Here is a 14,739-nt window from a genome sequence, read left to right as displayed (position 1 = left end):
AAAATAGGGCAAAGAAAGAGAAAGCAGACAAAAGGCAGGAGAGGAGAGTGGGGAGTCTTACGTGGAGAAGGCATTGTTCTGTTTCTCGCATCGGATCCCCTTGCAGTTGTTGGGCTCATCAATTGCTCTGGTCTCATAATAAAAGTAAAGCTGGTTCAATCCATTGGCAAAAGCCAGCAGTACCAGGCAGTAGATAAAGAGGAATTTGAGGATATCGAGCAACATGCGCCCCAAAGAGATCTGCAGAGGCCCTAAGTGGGAGTTGGCTGTGAACAGGGATATGAGACGCAACGAACTTAAAATGTTGGATATCGCAAAGAGAGCTTCTGCAATCAGGGTCGGGTGCCACATTTCCCATTCTTCCCTTGGACGGGAACCATTATACTGAAAGAAACAACAAGTGCACAATATGAGAGGTACAGTGAGCATTTAGAAAACTTTCCCCTCTTTCCTCCCTTCTGCACCCAAATAAATACATCAAACTAAGCATCAAGCATTCATTTATACAACAGGCCCCCGTGATTGGCACTACTGGTCTTTTTTCCCCCACCCAGTCAATACATGATGCTAATAACGCTCTTCCTTCCACTCCTATCCAAATATATACTCAGCGCATAGATGTAGAAACATGAATTTCAGAGCAATCATCTGGAGTAACAATCTGTGGTTTATCAACAGACATTTTCGAAGTGTGAGTTGACCAGATTGTTGGGGAGTGGCCTGAGAACAGAGCCACAGGTGTGCCTAAGGTTGTGGGGCCAAAGTACTCTGCTTCCTAATGAGACTGCAAACCAGCTTTGCTGCCCAAGCCCCTGTTTTGTGCTAAGCACCAGGCACAACTTGCAGTTACTGAAGGACATGGGGTAGGTTCAGCCTCCTCAGTGTGCAGTGTTCACCTTGACTTCTCTGCTGATTGCAGTTTGGGGCTGGTTGAGCATCCTTAGGTCATTATTCAGAGTTTTCTGCCGATAGTCTTTTCCCCCATGCGATTACAAATGGCATGTCAGCCTCCAAGGCAATGAATTTAGTGCTGCTCACCAAGTGGTGTATGGATGTATTTTACTGTTGCTTTGATAGTCTTACAAGTTGGAATGTTCCTTTAGCACAAACGATGGACCAGGGGGCTGAACAAGGAGGAGGAGCCAGGATTTCTGGGGTTGGCTGCGCATGTTCCAGTATTTCCTGAGCTTTCAGCTCCTAAAATATTGGAAGTCACCTTATGGAGAGATGGCTTCGTTGTGAGACTGAGCTCCAATTTAGCCTTTGTCACTTAAAACTGCCCCTCTTTCTCTCATTTCACCAGAAAATGAGGATAATATCTACTCCTACCCACTGCACATGTCTGATTATGTACCCATATGTGAAAGTCTGTGTACTCCATACGGAGAGATGTTATGGAAATACAAGAAATTGCTTTTTACCTTCCCCAAGACAGAAGTAGATTTTGCCTGGAATACAATCTGAAGCATATTGCTTTGAACGCTCATCTAAATATCACAATTTCTCAGGACTAAATGTAAACAACTTTCCTGAGAAAATGTTGCTTTGGGGGCCAAATTATATTGTTAGCATTTCTAAAATGTGCCTCACTTCCAACAACTGAGGAAACTGGTGTTATTAAAATCATTTGTGTGTATCCAATATTCCTCACTGTCAGAGGAGTTTGGAGAAAACTTGCCACATGTGTGCTTCTATTTCAAATAGACTTGAGATGGCCAATTGGTTTTATTTGGGCCAAATCTTGTATCTCTCCATTTCTGTATCCAAAGGAAACATTTGCTACATAATTGTGAGAGGTGGACATTGTTATGCCTGTTTTACAAGTGGAGGAACTGAAATCCAGAGAGGCAGAGGGAGCTGCTTAAGGTCACACAGCAACTTGGTAGCAGAGCCAGGACTAAAACTCAGGCCTCTAAACAGTCAGTATAGCACTATTCCTATGAAATGTTACTTCTGTAATAGTTGATATCACAGTGCATTTATTAAATAGGCCTTTACTTATTCAGAGGTCTATGTGAATGATGCTGATTCTTTGTTGATAACAAAGCGGACCTACATTTAAAACTAGGATTTCAACTGGAACATGCATAGCTCATCATTTAGGGTTTTCTCACTCCACAGTCACACCCATAACCACAGGGAAGTATACTGTCCACGAGTTTGGATCGCAGAACAAGTGTGAAAGACGATTCTCATGGAAAATCTATGCTTTGTGTATGTACTTTTAGAGAAAAATACTATAGAATATGATAGCAGAGAGTAAACTTGGAGCTCATTTAGCATAGAGGTCAGCAAACATTTTGTGTCAAGGGCCAGATAGTATATATTTTTGGCTTTGTGGGCTATATGGTTACTGTGGAAACTATTTAACTTTTTCTTCTAGAACTATACATTTGTTTTGCTGTACCAGGTCTTAGTTATAGCACATGAGATCTAGTTCCTGGCTCAGGGATCAAACCATGGCCCCCTGTGTTGGGAGCATGGAATCTTAGCCAATGGACTGGTGGCTCAGAGGGTAAAGAATCTACCTGCAATGCAGGAGACCCAGGTTTGATCTCTAGGTTGGGAAGACCCCCTGGAGAAGGAAATGGCAACCCACTCCGGGATTCTTGCCTGGGCAATCCCACGGACAGAGGAACCTGGCAGGCTACAGTCCATGGGGTCACAAAAGAGTCAGACACAACTGAGCGACTAAGCACCAGGGAAGTCCCTTCTAGAACTATAATAACAGACAATATGTAAACAAACAGTGGCCCCAGCTTGGCCGGCAGCCCAGTTTGCTGAGGCCTGACTGACCACAAGTGGTTTTCAAATCAAATTGTGTTCCTTCAAGCCTGAGGGTTCAATAGAAGCATCTGGTGGTCACTGTGGAAACCAGAGAGGAGGCTAGGAAGAGTCATTTCTCAATCCAAACTCATTCCTTTGAGCTCCTTAGTACATTGAAATCCTGCATTAAGATGTGGTTCCATGGGAAAAAATTAAAAGGTTGAAACCCATTGATCTAGTTCCGTCTTATTTTTCAAAGGCGGTGTCTGAAGCTCCTGGAGGTAGAAGGATGGCCTGTGGTAATCCAGCTCGTAAATATCAGAGCAGGGATTACCTTTGGGTTTCCTGACTCTTCAGAGAGTGATATTGGGAGACAAATGATTTTTCTTATATTCTTGGAGATAGAATGTTGCTTGAAAATTGGCCGCTATGCCTATTAAAAGGGTGTGAACTCAAAAGCAGAATCTGAAAAGGGTTGGCCAAATGTGGGTACCCAATAGTAACAAAGATGAGGAGGTGTGTTTTCATCCAAGCATTGGCTGGAGAAAGGGTCATAACTCAATGGGTATCAAAGTTCAGTTTAGTCTGTACATATGGAGTAAGGGAGTGCTGGGATAAATCTAGGTGGTGCTATCCTAGAAGACAAAAAGACAATTACTCTCCATTTTTAGTGTTATCTTGGGGGCACTGAGGGCTAATATGAGGTATGTTTGTTCCTTTTGAGTACTTTGGTATGTGCCTTTTGCGTCTTAGTGATGTAGCCATGTGAGGTAGAGTGTATATATACATATAGTTGACTAGTTTTTCACTCTAATAAAGGATCTTCCCAAGGCCAGTTTCTGTCATGGTGTGTCATACTGCCTCAGTGCAATGATGAGCTGAAATTTTTAAAAGGGCCTGGGACCAGCCCTATGTCTTTACTTATAGAAGTTGGCTCAGCCTACTTGGTGGAGTTCATTTCAGACTGATGCACCTTCCTGCACGAGTGAACCTGACTGCTCACTGACAATTTCTCATTGTAAATTCAGTCTGCATGTGGCATCTCTTATTTGTAAATTCTTCTTTGTTGTGAAGGGCTCCGACTTCTTGGCAAATGTCTTTTTTTGAGTTAAGTATTTATCAGTTGAGGGGCATTTACTCAGCTTAATGAGCTGATTTATCCTTATGCTCTATGACGAGGAAGTATCTAGTCCTTGGAAGGCTTGCCAGTGAAGGTGGACAGGGTATGTGATTAACTAATGTTGGGCATCTGTTGACACAATTTCACATCCCCAAGGGTTAATCATTTGATCATTTATTCTACACTTTCCTGTTTAAGCAGAACTCACCAGTTTCTAGATTGATAATGTATTGTCCCTCTAGTATATAAATACCACTTCCAAAGGAAGATTTTTTGTTTTTTTGGCAAACAGTGTTACTTAGTCAGCTGAGTGCCAGAATGACATGGAATTCATCCAGGCACATTAACCAGAGATCCAAACATTTTCCTTACCAGCTTTTTCTTGTAAGGAAGTTGTAAGTATGTGTTGAACGATCATCACAAAGTATAAGCATAGTCTTCAGCTTCTTTCAAAAATGTTTTAGGACTGCATTCAATATTCACGCTCCATGTAACTAACTCCCAAGGTCTTAAAATTTATGCAATATGCATATTAGAGATGTAAAAATAAACTAAGTTGTTGGCGATTTGGGGAACAGCCATATTCCCATTCTAAAACTCCTTCATGTGGGATTTCATGCCAAAAAGCATGACTGACTAGACAGTCTTGGAGATGGAGTTGTCAGCTTTTCCTCATGCTGGAGAAGTTCACTTCAGGGTAGAGGCAGTGCAGCCATTCCAGTATCTAATGAGCACCAAACCTGAACTCAGAGCCTGTGACTATCTAGCGTGAGGTGCTGGACATGAAGCTATTTATCAGGATAATGCAGGCTGTACATTATGCAGGAAAAAACATCAAAGTGGTGTGTGTGTGTGTGTGTGTGTGTGTGTGTGTGTGTGTGTGTGTGTGTTATCTGGATTGGTAGAGACATAGAATGGGTGATACTCAAAACGGTGGATTCATAGCAGCTTGAACGATCATCCCGGTGATGGAAGTGATGCAGGAGGCAAAGACTATTATAAATCTATGTCTCACACAGTGAAGTTTCTAGGGTTCTGCTATCAATCCTATGAAGAACACTTGAGGGAAGTGTGAATATTTGGCTTTGAGAAGAGGCAGCTCAGCAAGCTAGGGAGAGATGACTTCATATCTGAAGCACTTTATGGAGAAGGAACATCTTTGTTCTGTTTGACCCCATGATGAGGAAGGATTACTAATGGATGTGTCACAGGAAGAATAATATTAGAAAAATATAGAGTAGCACTTTTTAATGAAGTGACAAGAGTTGAGAGAGGCTTTTGGAAATTCAGTGAATGTTTTATCTCTGCCTCATGCAAACATCAGTGGGCTATCTTCTTGGCGAGGATACTGTAGAGAGGATGTAAACACTGACTGAGTGGGTGAGCAGCTTCAGACCTTTTACTGTCAGAGTTGAAGAAGCTAAGAATTCATTTGCAAATTGTTCCATTCTCCATTGTCTGGTTAGGTGGACACTGATTACAAGCCACTGAAAAAAATGTCTATTTTATGGTACCTTTCCATATGCATTGATGGTCTTTAGCACTTGCCCCCTAAACTCTGTGCTCCCATAGCTAAAGCTTACTGTAAACAAATGATTAAGAAACATAGCAAATATTCCAAGTTACCTTCACATAGGCTACAATCTTCAAGGAAATAGTTGCCAGGTAGAGTGAGTTCATTGCAAAATCCATCAGGTTCCACCAGTCATGGATGTATTCAGTAAATCCACCATCCCACATTTCCTTTATCTCCCCCCAAATGAAACCTGAAAAATGGAGGCAAAAGGTTTATTGCTTCACAGCATCAGACTGTTCAACTTCAGCTTCTTCAGTGTTACTGGTTGGGGCATAGACTTGGATTACTGTGATATTGAATGGTTTGCCTTGGAAACGAACAGAGACCATTCTGTTGTTTTTGAGATTGCATCCAAGTACTGCATTTTGGACTCTTTTGTTGACCATGATGGCTATTCCATTTCTTCTAAGGGATTCCTGCCCAGAGTAGTAGATATAGTGGTCATCTGAATTAAATTCACCCATTCCAGTCCATTTTAGTTTGCTGATTCCTAGAATGTCGACGTTCACTCTTGCCATCTCCTGTTTGATTACTGGCAATTTGCCTTGATTCATGGATCTAACATTCCAGGTTCCTATGCAATATTGCTGTTTACAGCATTGGACCTTGCTTCTATCACCAGTCACATCCACAACTGGGTATTGTTTTTGCTTTGGCTCCATCCCTTCATACTATCTGGAGTTATTTCTCCACTGATCTCCAGTAGCGTGTTGGGCACCTACTGACATGGGGAGTTCCTCTTTCAGTATCCTATCATTTTGCCTTTTCATACTGTTCATGGGGCTCTCAAGGCAAGAATACTGAAGTGGTTTGCCATTCCCTTCTCCAGTGGACCTTCTCCAGTGGAAGTGAGAAATAGATTTAAGGGACTAGATCTGATAGAGTGCCTGATGAACTAAGGGCGGAGGTTCGTGACATTGTACAGGAGACAGGGATCAAGATCATCTCCATGGAAAGAAATGCAAAAAAGCAAAATGGCTGTCTGAGGAGGCCTTACAAATAGCTGTGAAAAGAAGAGAAGTGAAAGCAAAGGAGAAAAGGAAAGATATAAGCATCTGAATGCAGAGTTTCAAAGAATAGCAAGGAGAGATAAGAAAGCTTTTCTGAGAGATCAATGCAAAGATAATAGAGGAAAACAACAGAATGGGAAAGACTAGAGATCTTTTCAAGATAATTAGAGATACCAAGGGAACATTTCATGCAAAGATAGGCTCGATAAAGGACAGAAATTGTATGGACCTAACAGAAGCAGAAGATATTAAGAAGAGGTGGCAAGAATACACAAAAAACTGTACAAAAAAGATCTTCATGACCAAGATAATCACGATGCTGTGATCACTCACCTAGAGCCAGACATCCTGGAATGTGAAGTCAAGTGGGCCTTAGAAAGCATCACTATGAACAAAGCTAGTGGAGGTGATGGAATTCCAGTTGAGCTATTTCAAATCCTGGAAGATGATGCTGTGAAAGTGCTGCACTCAATATGCCAGCACATTGGGAAAACTCAGCAGTGGCCACAGGACGCACAAAGGTCAGTTTGCATTCTAATCCCAAAGAAAGGCAATGCCAAAGAATGCTCAAACTACTGCACAATTGCACTCATCTCACATGCTAGTAAAGTAATGCTCAAAATTCTCCACGTCAGGCTTTAGCAATATGTGAACCGTGAACTTCCTGATGTTCAAGCTGGTTTTAGAAAAGGCAGGGGAACTAGTGATCAAATTGTCAACATCCACTGGATCATGGAAAAAGCAAGAGAGTTCCAGAAAAACATCTATTTCTGCTTTATTGACTATGCCAAAGCCTTTGACTGTGTGGATCACAATAAACTGTGGAAAATTCTGAAAGAGATGGGAATACCAGACCACCAGACCTGTCTCTTGAGAAACCTATATGCAGGTCAGGAAGCAACAGTTAGCATTGGACATGGAACAACAGACTGGTTCTAAATAGGAAAAGGAGTACGTCAAGGCTGTATATTGTCACCCTGCTTATTTAACTTATATGCAGAGTACATCATGAGAAACACTGGGCTGGAAGAAGTACAAGCTGGAGTCAAGATTGCCAGGAGAAATATCAATAACCTCAGATATGCAGATGATACCACCCTTATGGCAGGAAGCGAAGAGGAGCTAAAAAGCCTCTTGATGAAAGTGAAAGAGGAGAGTGAAAAAGTTGGCTTAAAGCTCAACATTCAGAAAACTAAAATCATGACATCTGGTCCCATCACTTCATGGGAAATAGAGGGGGAAACAGTGAAAATATTGTCAGACTTTATATTTGGGGGCTCCAAAATCACTGCAGATGGTGATTGCAGCCATGAAATTAAAAGATGGTTACTCCTTGGAAGGAAAGTTATGACCAACCTAGATAGCATATTAAAAAGCAGAAACATTACTTTGCCAGCAAAGGTCCGTCTAGTTAAGGCTATGGTTTTTCCAGTAGTCATGTATGGTTGTCAGAGTTGGACTGTGAAGAAAGCTGAGTGCCAAAGAATTGATGTTTTTGAACTGTGGTGTTGGAGAAGCCTCTTGAGAGTCCCTTGAACTATAAGGAGATTCAACCAGTCTATCCAAAAGGAGACCAGTCCTGGGTGTTCTTTGGAAGGAATGATGCTGAAGCTGAAACTTAATACTTTGGCTACCTGATGTGAAGAGTTGACTCATTGGAAAAGACTCTGATGCTGGGAGGGATTGGGGGCAGGAGGAGAAGGGGATGACAGAGGATGAGATGGCTGGATGGCATCACCAACTCGATGGACATGAGTTTGAGTGAACTCCGGGAGTTGGTGATGGACAGGGAGGCCTGGCATGCTGCAATTCATGGGGTCGCAAAGAGTTGGACATGACTGAGTGACTGAACTGAATGAAGTATCACTATTATCTCATATAGTCCTTAGTTTCCACTACATATGTCTGAGAGGGAAAACTTCTCAATGAGTTTTGAGTTGTGCAAGCAGGCCATGGTCCAAAGCACTGGATGTTGGGGTGAAGCTAGGCAATGGGGATCAGAATAATTTAGAATCCTCCTTTCTCTTATCTCCTCTCATTGTGTGTAGGTTTCACGGAATTCTGCCTGATGACATATTAATAGATGTCTCTTTTGCTTTGGTATGTGGAAAGCAGTAAAAGGAGTGACTGTGGTCCAAGGTTGTACGTCTCAGACTTTAAAACAGCGGTCCCCAAACTTTTTGGCAACAGGGACCAGTTTTGTGGAAGACAATTTCTCCACAGTCCAGGATGGTGGTGGGGTGGGGTGAGAGATGGTTTTGGGATGATTCAAGTGCATTACATTTATTTTGTACTTGATTTCTATTATTTATTACATCAGTTCCATCTCAGATCATCAGGCATTAGATCCTATAGGTTGGGGACCCCTGTGTTAAAATACATGTGAATTACATGGGGATTATGTAGATTCTGATTTCACAGACCCTGAGTGAGACTTACAAACCTGTATGTTTAACAAGTTGATGCTGACATTGCTGGTTTGGGGACCTCAGTTTAAGTATCAAGGACCTGGAGGGTGGTGATGCACTGGAGGGTCCAATGCAATGTAATTATGCCTGGAGACTTCTGGTGAAGGCTGCTTTTTTACCATGAATTGTGTAAATTTCCTAGGTTTCCCTCCTGGTTGTGAAATCAGTATCCAAATAGGATGTGGACCTTGGATAAGTATAGGGATCATTTAGCATAGTCATAGGAAAGCAGCAGATTTGGGTGGCATCCCCTCAACCCCAGTAATGGGAAAGAATGCATCAAATAGACTGTTCAGCACTTGCCCTGCCCAGCCTCCCTGAGCCTGTCCTAACACTTGGCTTTCCCTCTAAACCCACTGATAGACAACTTCCTTGTCATTGATGAAGTTAGGTTAGTTGAAACAAGCCCTGGGTACACTGCCAATCTCATGGCAAACCCTGTGACAGCAAGCAACCCAGGCCCGGGGTAGGGGAAGGAACCATGTTTCTGAGATTCCCAACAACTATCCCACTGCACAGAGGGAAGGTGCCTTAGTTCAGGGCCAGTCCAGCTGCCAATTCCAGTAGTTTCTTTAGACAAGACCAGCAGGCAGTCTGGCCATAGCTTCTGGTCCCTGTGACTCACCGAGAACCCAAGGCAGTATCATCCACTCCACGACAGTTGGGGGAGGTCCCTGTACATGGAGGTCTGTCCTGACGATGTGCTGAGAAGCCAGGAGAAGCATGAAGAGGAAGGTCAGATATGATGCTGTGTGGCAGATAAACTTGATGAAGGGTTTCTTGATGAACAGCCCAAGGTTGCTCCTGGGTGAGATGAGATAAGCAATAGACAGCATGGGAAACAGGAACCCAATGGTCATGCACGTCAGAAGCTTGACGACCCAGTGTTTCCGCCGCCATCCAGGGAAGCCGTCGTACCACAGAGTGGCAAGCAACTGTTGGCAATTGGGCTGGGCCACAAACTGGGAAAAGAAGAGAACAAGTCAGGCATCTGGGATGGCTGGAAGGAAGTCTACCTTCATAATTGCTCTCCTAGTTTACAGCCAGCTCATGGCCCACTCCCAGAGAAGGCCTGATTTCCAGGGTCCCACAGGTGGGTCTAACCTCAGAGCCAACTCTACATGTCAAGCTAGGAGACTTAGGGTTGATGATTTGTTTCCTACATTAAGCAAAATCGCTCCTGTCTGTGCTTTGGCATATGTGCCCCCTACTCCCCACTTTCATCATATTAGAGAGGTGCTTCCTCAAACTTGGCTCAGTATCAGAATCATCCAGGGAACATGAAAGAATTCCTGATTCCCAAGTCACACCCCAGACTGACAAAATGAGCCTCCTCTGGGGAGTAGAACCTGGGCAACTGTTCTACAAAGCTCTCCTGGGAATGTACCTGCTTCTTATCAGAGAATCATGGGGATGTTTCATTTCAAGTGATTCACTTTTACTTATTCCCCCAGCTTGCATGAGATCATCAACAAATGTGTACTTTGGGCAAACACAAACTGGCAGTGAATAAGCTCATGCCTGTGGCTATGGTTTGGAATGGAAATGAGTTCCCTTTTTGATGTTTTTTTTTTTCTTCCCTCCTTTTAGTTCTGAGCACCTCTTGGCTAGCAAAGAATCATGTTGCTACTTTGCCATTTAACACCTTCTCTAGTCCAGACATGCAAAGAAGGAAAATATATTTGGGGGCCAATATTATAAGATGTACCTAACTCAGCTGGGATTTTACTTAGAGGCAATCTACAACGTGTCAGTGATTAATAGTTAAGAGATCATCAGCATTGCAAGTCACCCTCTGGCTACTACTTCCTAGTAAGCAATTCAACAGGGAGCTCAACTGTCAGCAATCATTTTAAATATTGCCTCTATCTGATTGCTGCAACTTCCCATGGGAAAGGTTAAATGGAGCTGTACCATATAGTTTTCTGGTACAAAGGAAATAAAATTCTTCCATCATTTATCTGACACTCAAGGTAAACTAGCCCAGTTTTATTGTTAGTATATCTGTGAAGGTCTCTAGCTTCCCACCAAAACCATTCTCTACTTCCTTAAGCAGAGGGTGGACTACATTTCCCAGGCTCCCTTGCAGTGAGGCGTGGACACATGACCAAGTTCTCAGTAATGGAATGTGAGGAGAAATGATGAGTGGCATCGCAAGGCCTGACCTGTGGAAGTCCCCTATGTTCTCTCCCCTTCTTGCTGACTGGGATCTGGTAACTCAGGGTGGTCCAGGGGCTTCTGTTAGCCTTTGTCCTTCGATGACCACATGGAGGAGATCTTGCTGACCAAGAATATCTATCTTGGACAGTTAAATGACTGAGATAACTATATTGTTTTTGAGCCATTCTCCATTTTTGGGTCTAGCCCACCCTAAAGCAGTTTACTATTGCAAAATGACAAAAAATAAACTCTAAAGTCTTTTTATCATGAGGTCTTATTTTATCAAAAGATGTTCACGATCCCCCTTATCCTCACATCTCCTTTTCACACAATCACACACAAAATGACAAATCCTATACAGTCCCTTTCTACTCTTCGTGGCATTATAGCCTATGCCAAAGCCTGGGATGAAAAGGTCCTAGAAAAAAGGTACAAAAAAAAAAATAGAAGGGTAAAACAAAATATTTGAGTACAATGGGAAAACCACTGGGAGTACACAGTCTGGTGAGGGAGACAGATATACAAAAAGATAGTTATGAAACAGTACAGTAATGACATATAAATGGATGGAAAACAAGGCATAATGGGAATACAGAGGAAGTGCAAATCTGCTCAGCAAAGGCTTCCTGGAAGAGGCAATACCAGAACAGAGCATTAAAGGATGTGTAGAAGCTGGCTGCGTGTAGGGGAGGAGAGGGGAAGGGAGTAAACAACTAAAGAGGAGGGGATAATATGACTGAAAGCATAGAGGTGAAAATGAGCATGACTGGTACAGGGAGCTCTAGCAGTCTGGGGAAGCTGATGCTTAACTGCAAGGCTCTGGATGGCAAGAGATGAGGCTGGAGAGGTAGGCAAGGATTACAGAAGATCAAAATGATAGTCTTCAGCCATTATAAATAGTATGACTTATTTTAAGAGCAATGGGAAGCCATGAATGATAGGGGTGTGTGTGTGTGTGTGTGTGTGTGTGTGTGTGTGTGTGTGTGTGTGTGTGTGTGCACGTAGAGCAGTAGAGTAGTTTAAACTATAGACACTTGAGCTAGATTGCATTGGTTTTCTCTGTTCTTAAAAGTCTTCACCTAAAGAATGGGGTTAATAACGACACCAGCAATAGAGGATTCATGTGAGGATTAAGATCAGTTACCACACAGGAAACACTTAGAACTATGTCTAGCACATAGTAAGGGCTCATTAAATCTTGGCTGCATATATCATTATGCATGTGCCAGAATCAAGTTTAGACATTAGAAAGATCTTTCTGGTTATTGAGTAGAAAATGGCCCGGGGGCAGAGGGTAGGCAAAATTAGGGGTAGGAAAATTGGAAAAATAAAACCAAATATTCAACAGTAGAGAAATACATTCAAATGAATACCAGTCAGTCGGTAAAAATAAGGTAAAAGTCGTTATATGTCAATATGCAGAAATAAAGAAGGGTATAAACATAAACCTAGGGAAAAAAGCAATGGGAAAGCCTGTTTATTAAATTGTTGTAATAGTTTTGCTCTGGTAAAATAAAATTGAAGGAGATTTTCACTTAAGGTAAAAAATATTCATCTGTATAATTTGTTTTATTGTATTTATTTAATAATTATAATGCCCAGTGTATGTCATGCCTTTTGGTAACTACCTGTGGTGATGCAAAGATGAATTAGATGTGTTCTTCATTCTCAAAGAGCTTGGAGATGAATGATATTTTTACTACAAATGACTTACCAACAAATGAAATATAATGAATCAAAATAAGATTATGTCACCCTCCTCTACTTACAATTTCCTCACTGTCAATATTGCCCCCAAATACTGTTCTTAGAGATTACTATACAATTTGATATTTCCACAGTATCAATCAATAAATCTTATTTATACCTCCAAAAGAAAAAACAAACTAGGGGCAGGAAGACAAGTTAGAAAGCTGTTGTTGTACAACATCTTGTACAAAACGATCATGACTCAGACTAAGTTAATGGCAGTAGGAATGAAGAGATGTGCTCAGGTTCAAAGTATAGTGAAGAGGTGGAATTGACAGGATGTGGTGATGGATGAGATGTGAAATAATATATAGGCCGCTAAGGCTGCTGCTAAGTTACTTCAGTTGTGTCTGACTCTGTGTGACACCATAGACGGCAGCCCACCAGGCTCCCCCGTCCCTGAGATTCTCCAGGCAAGAACACTGGAGTGGGTTGCCATTTCCTTCTCCAATGCATGAAAGTGAAAAGTGAAAGTGAAGTCGCTCAGTCTTGTCTGACTCTTTGTGACCCCATGGACTGCAGCCCACCAGGCTCCTCTGTCCATGGGATTTTCCAGGCAAGAGTACTGGAGTGGGGTGCCATCGCCTTCTCCGATAATATATAGGGCGAGAGGGCAAAAGGGAGAGAGGCTTCTTTTGTGGGTGTATTGGTAGGCAGTAGTGCCATTAACTTAGAGTGGGAACACTGAAGCTGGAACAAGTTTATGTATACATTTTTATACCTGCTGAGTTAGATTTGTCTGTGGGACATCTAGATGGAGATATCCAGACTGAAGTACTAATGTTACACAAGGGTCAGCAAACTTTTTCTGTAAAGGGCCAGACAGTAAGTGTTTGGAACTTTGCAGACCACATCATCCCTTTTGCAAAGACTCAACTCAGCTGGTTCAGCACAAGCCCAGTAATAGATAATATGTAAATGAATAGGTTTAGCTGTGTGGCAGTAAAACTATATTCACAAAACAGGCAGCAATTTGTAGTTTGCTCTTCTATAGTACTGCCCCCTGCTGCTGCCATACCAGACATTTGGACCACTTCTCCATAGTCTTTATGATCTCCTAGGACTTCTTTCTCTTGTACATCCCCAAGAACTCTGACCCAATAAATAGCTCTTTCCTAAAGCAAAAATTTGTTGTTGTTTTTTAATCGCTAAGTCATGTCTGACTCTTTTGGGACCTCATGAACTGTAGCCCGCCAGGTTCCTCTATCCGTGGGATTTCATATTGGAGCTGGTTTGCATTTCCTTCTGCAGAGGATATTCTGGATCCAGGGACTGAACCCGCATCTCTTGCATTGTCAAGCGTTGTCAGGCAGATTCTTTACCACTGTGCTATCTGGAAAGGCTTCAGCAGTAAAGAATCCGCCTGCAATGCAGGAGACACCGGAGATATGGGTTCGATCCTTGGGGTCCAGAAGATCCCCTGGAGAAGGGAACGGCAACCCACTCCAGTATTCTTGCCTGGGAAATCCCATGGACAGAGGAGCCTGGCCGGGCTAGAGTCCATAGAGTCACAAAGAGTTGGACATGACTGAAGTGACTGAGCAGGAGCAAAGCAAGAATACAGATGTGAAGCTTCTTTAAAAAGTGAATATAACTGTCCACTTCACGTGGACATAACTGTCTACTTCATATGGACATTATGACAGGCTTCAACAGTACATGAACCATGAACTTCCAGATGTTCAAGCTGGATTTAGAGAAAGCAGAGGAACCAGAGATCAAACTGCCAACATCCGTTGGATCATAGAAAAAGCAAGAAAGTTCCAGAAAATATCTACTTCTACTTTATTGACTACACCAAAGCCTTTGACTGTGTGGATCACAACAAACTTTGGAAAATTCTTAAAGATGTGGGAATACCAGAACACCTTATCTGCCTCCTGAGAAATC

At 42.4% G+C, this 14,739-nt stretch overlaps 1 protein-coding gene across 1 annotated transcript in view; it reads right to left on the bottom strand.

Moving 5' to 3' along the window:
* TRPC5 (transient receptor potential cation channel subfamily C member 5) overlaps window positions 1–14,739 on the bottom strand; it is a 343,345-nt gene that overhangs the window by 56,872 nt on the left and 271,734 nt on the right. The window contains exons 4-6 of the mRNA XM_027963151.2: window positions 9,566–9,902; window positions 5,513–5,652; window positions 62–384 (exon numbers count right to left, since the gene is read on the bottom strand). Of these exons, the coding sequence (XP_027818952.1) occupies window positions 62–384; window positions 5,513–5,652; window positions 9,566–9,902 (800 nt within the window). The remainder of the gene's footprint in view (window positions 1–61; window positions 385–5,512; window positions 5,653–9,565; window positions 9,903–14,739) is intronic.

This window comes from Ovis aries, chromosome X (assembly GCF_016772045.2).
Source record: "Ovis aries strain OAR_USU_Benz2616 breed Rambouillet chromosome X, ARS-UI_Ramb_v3.0, whole genome shotgun sequence".
Lineage (NCBI taxonomy): Eukaryota > Metazoa > Chordata > Mammalia > Artiodactyla > Bovidae > Ovis > Ovis aries.
This window is presented reverse-complemented; position numbering and strand designations above follow the sequence as displayed.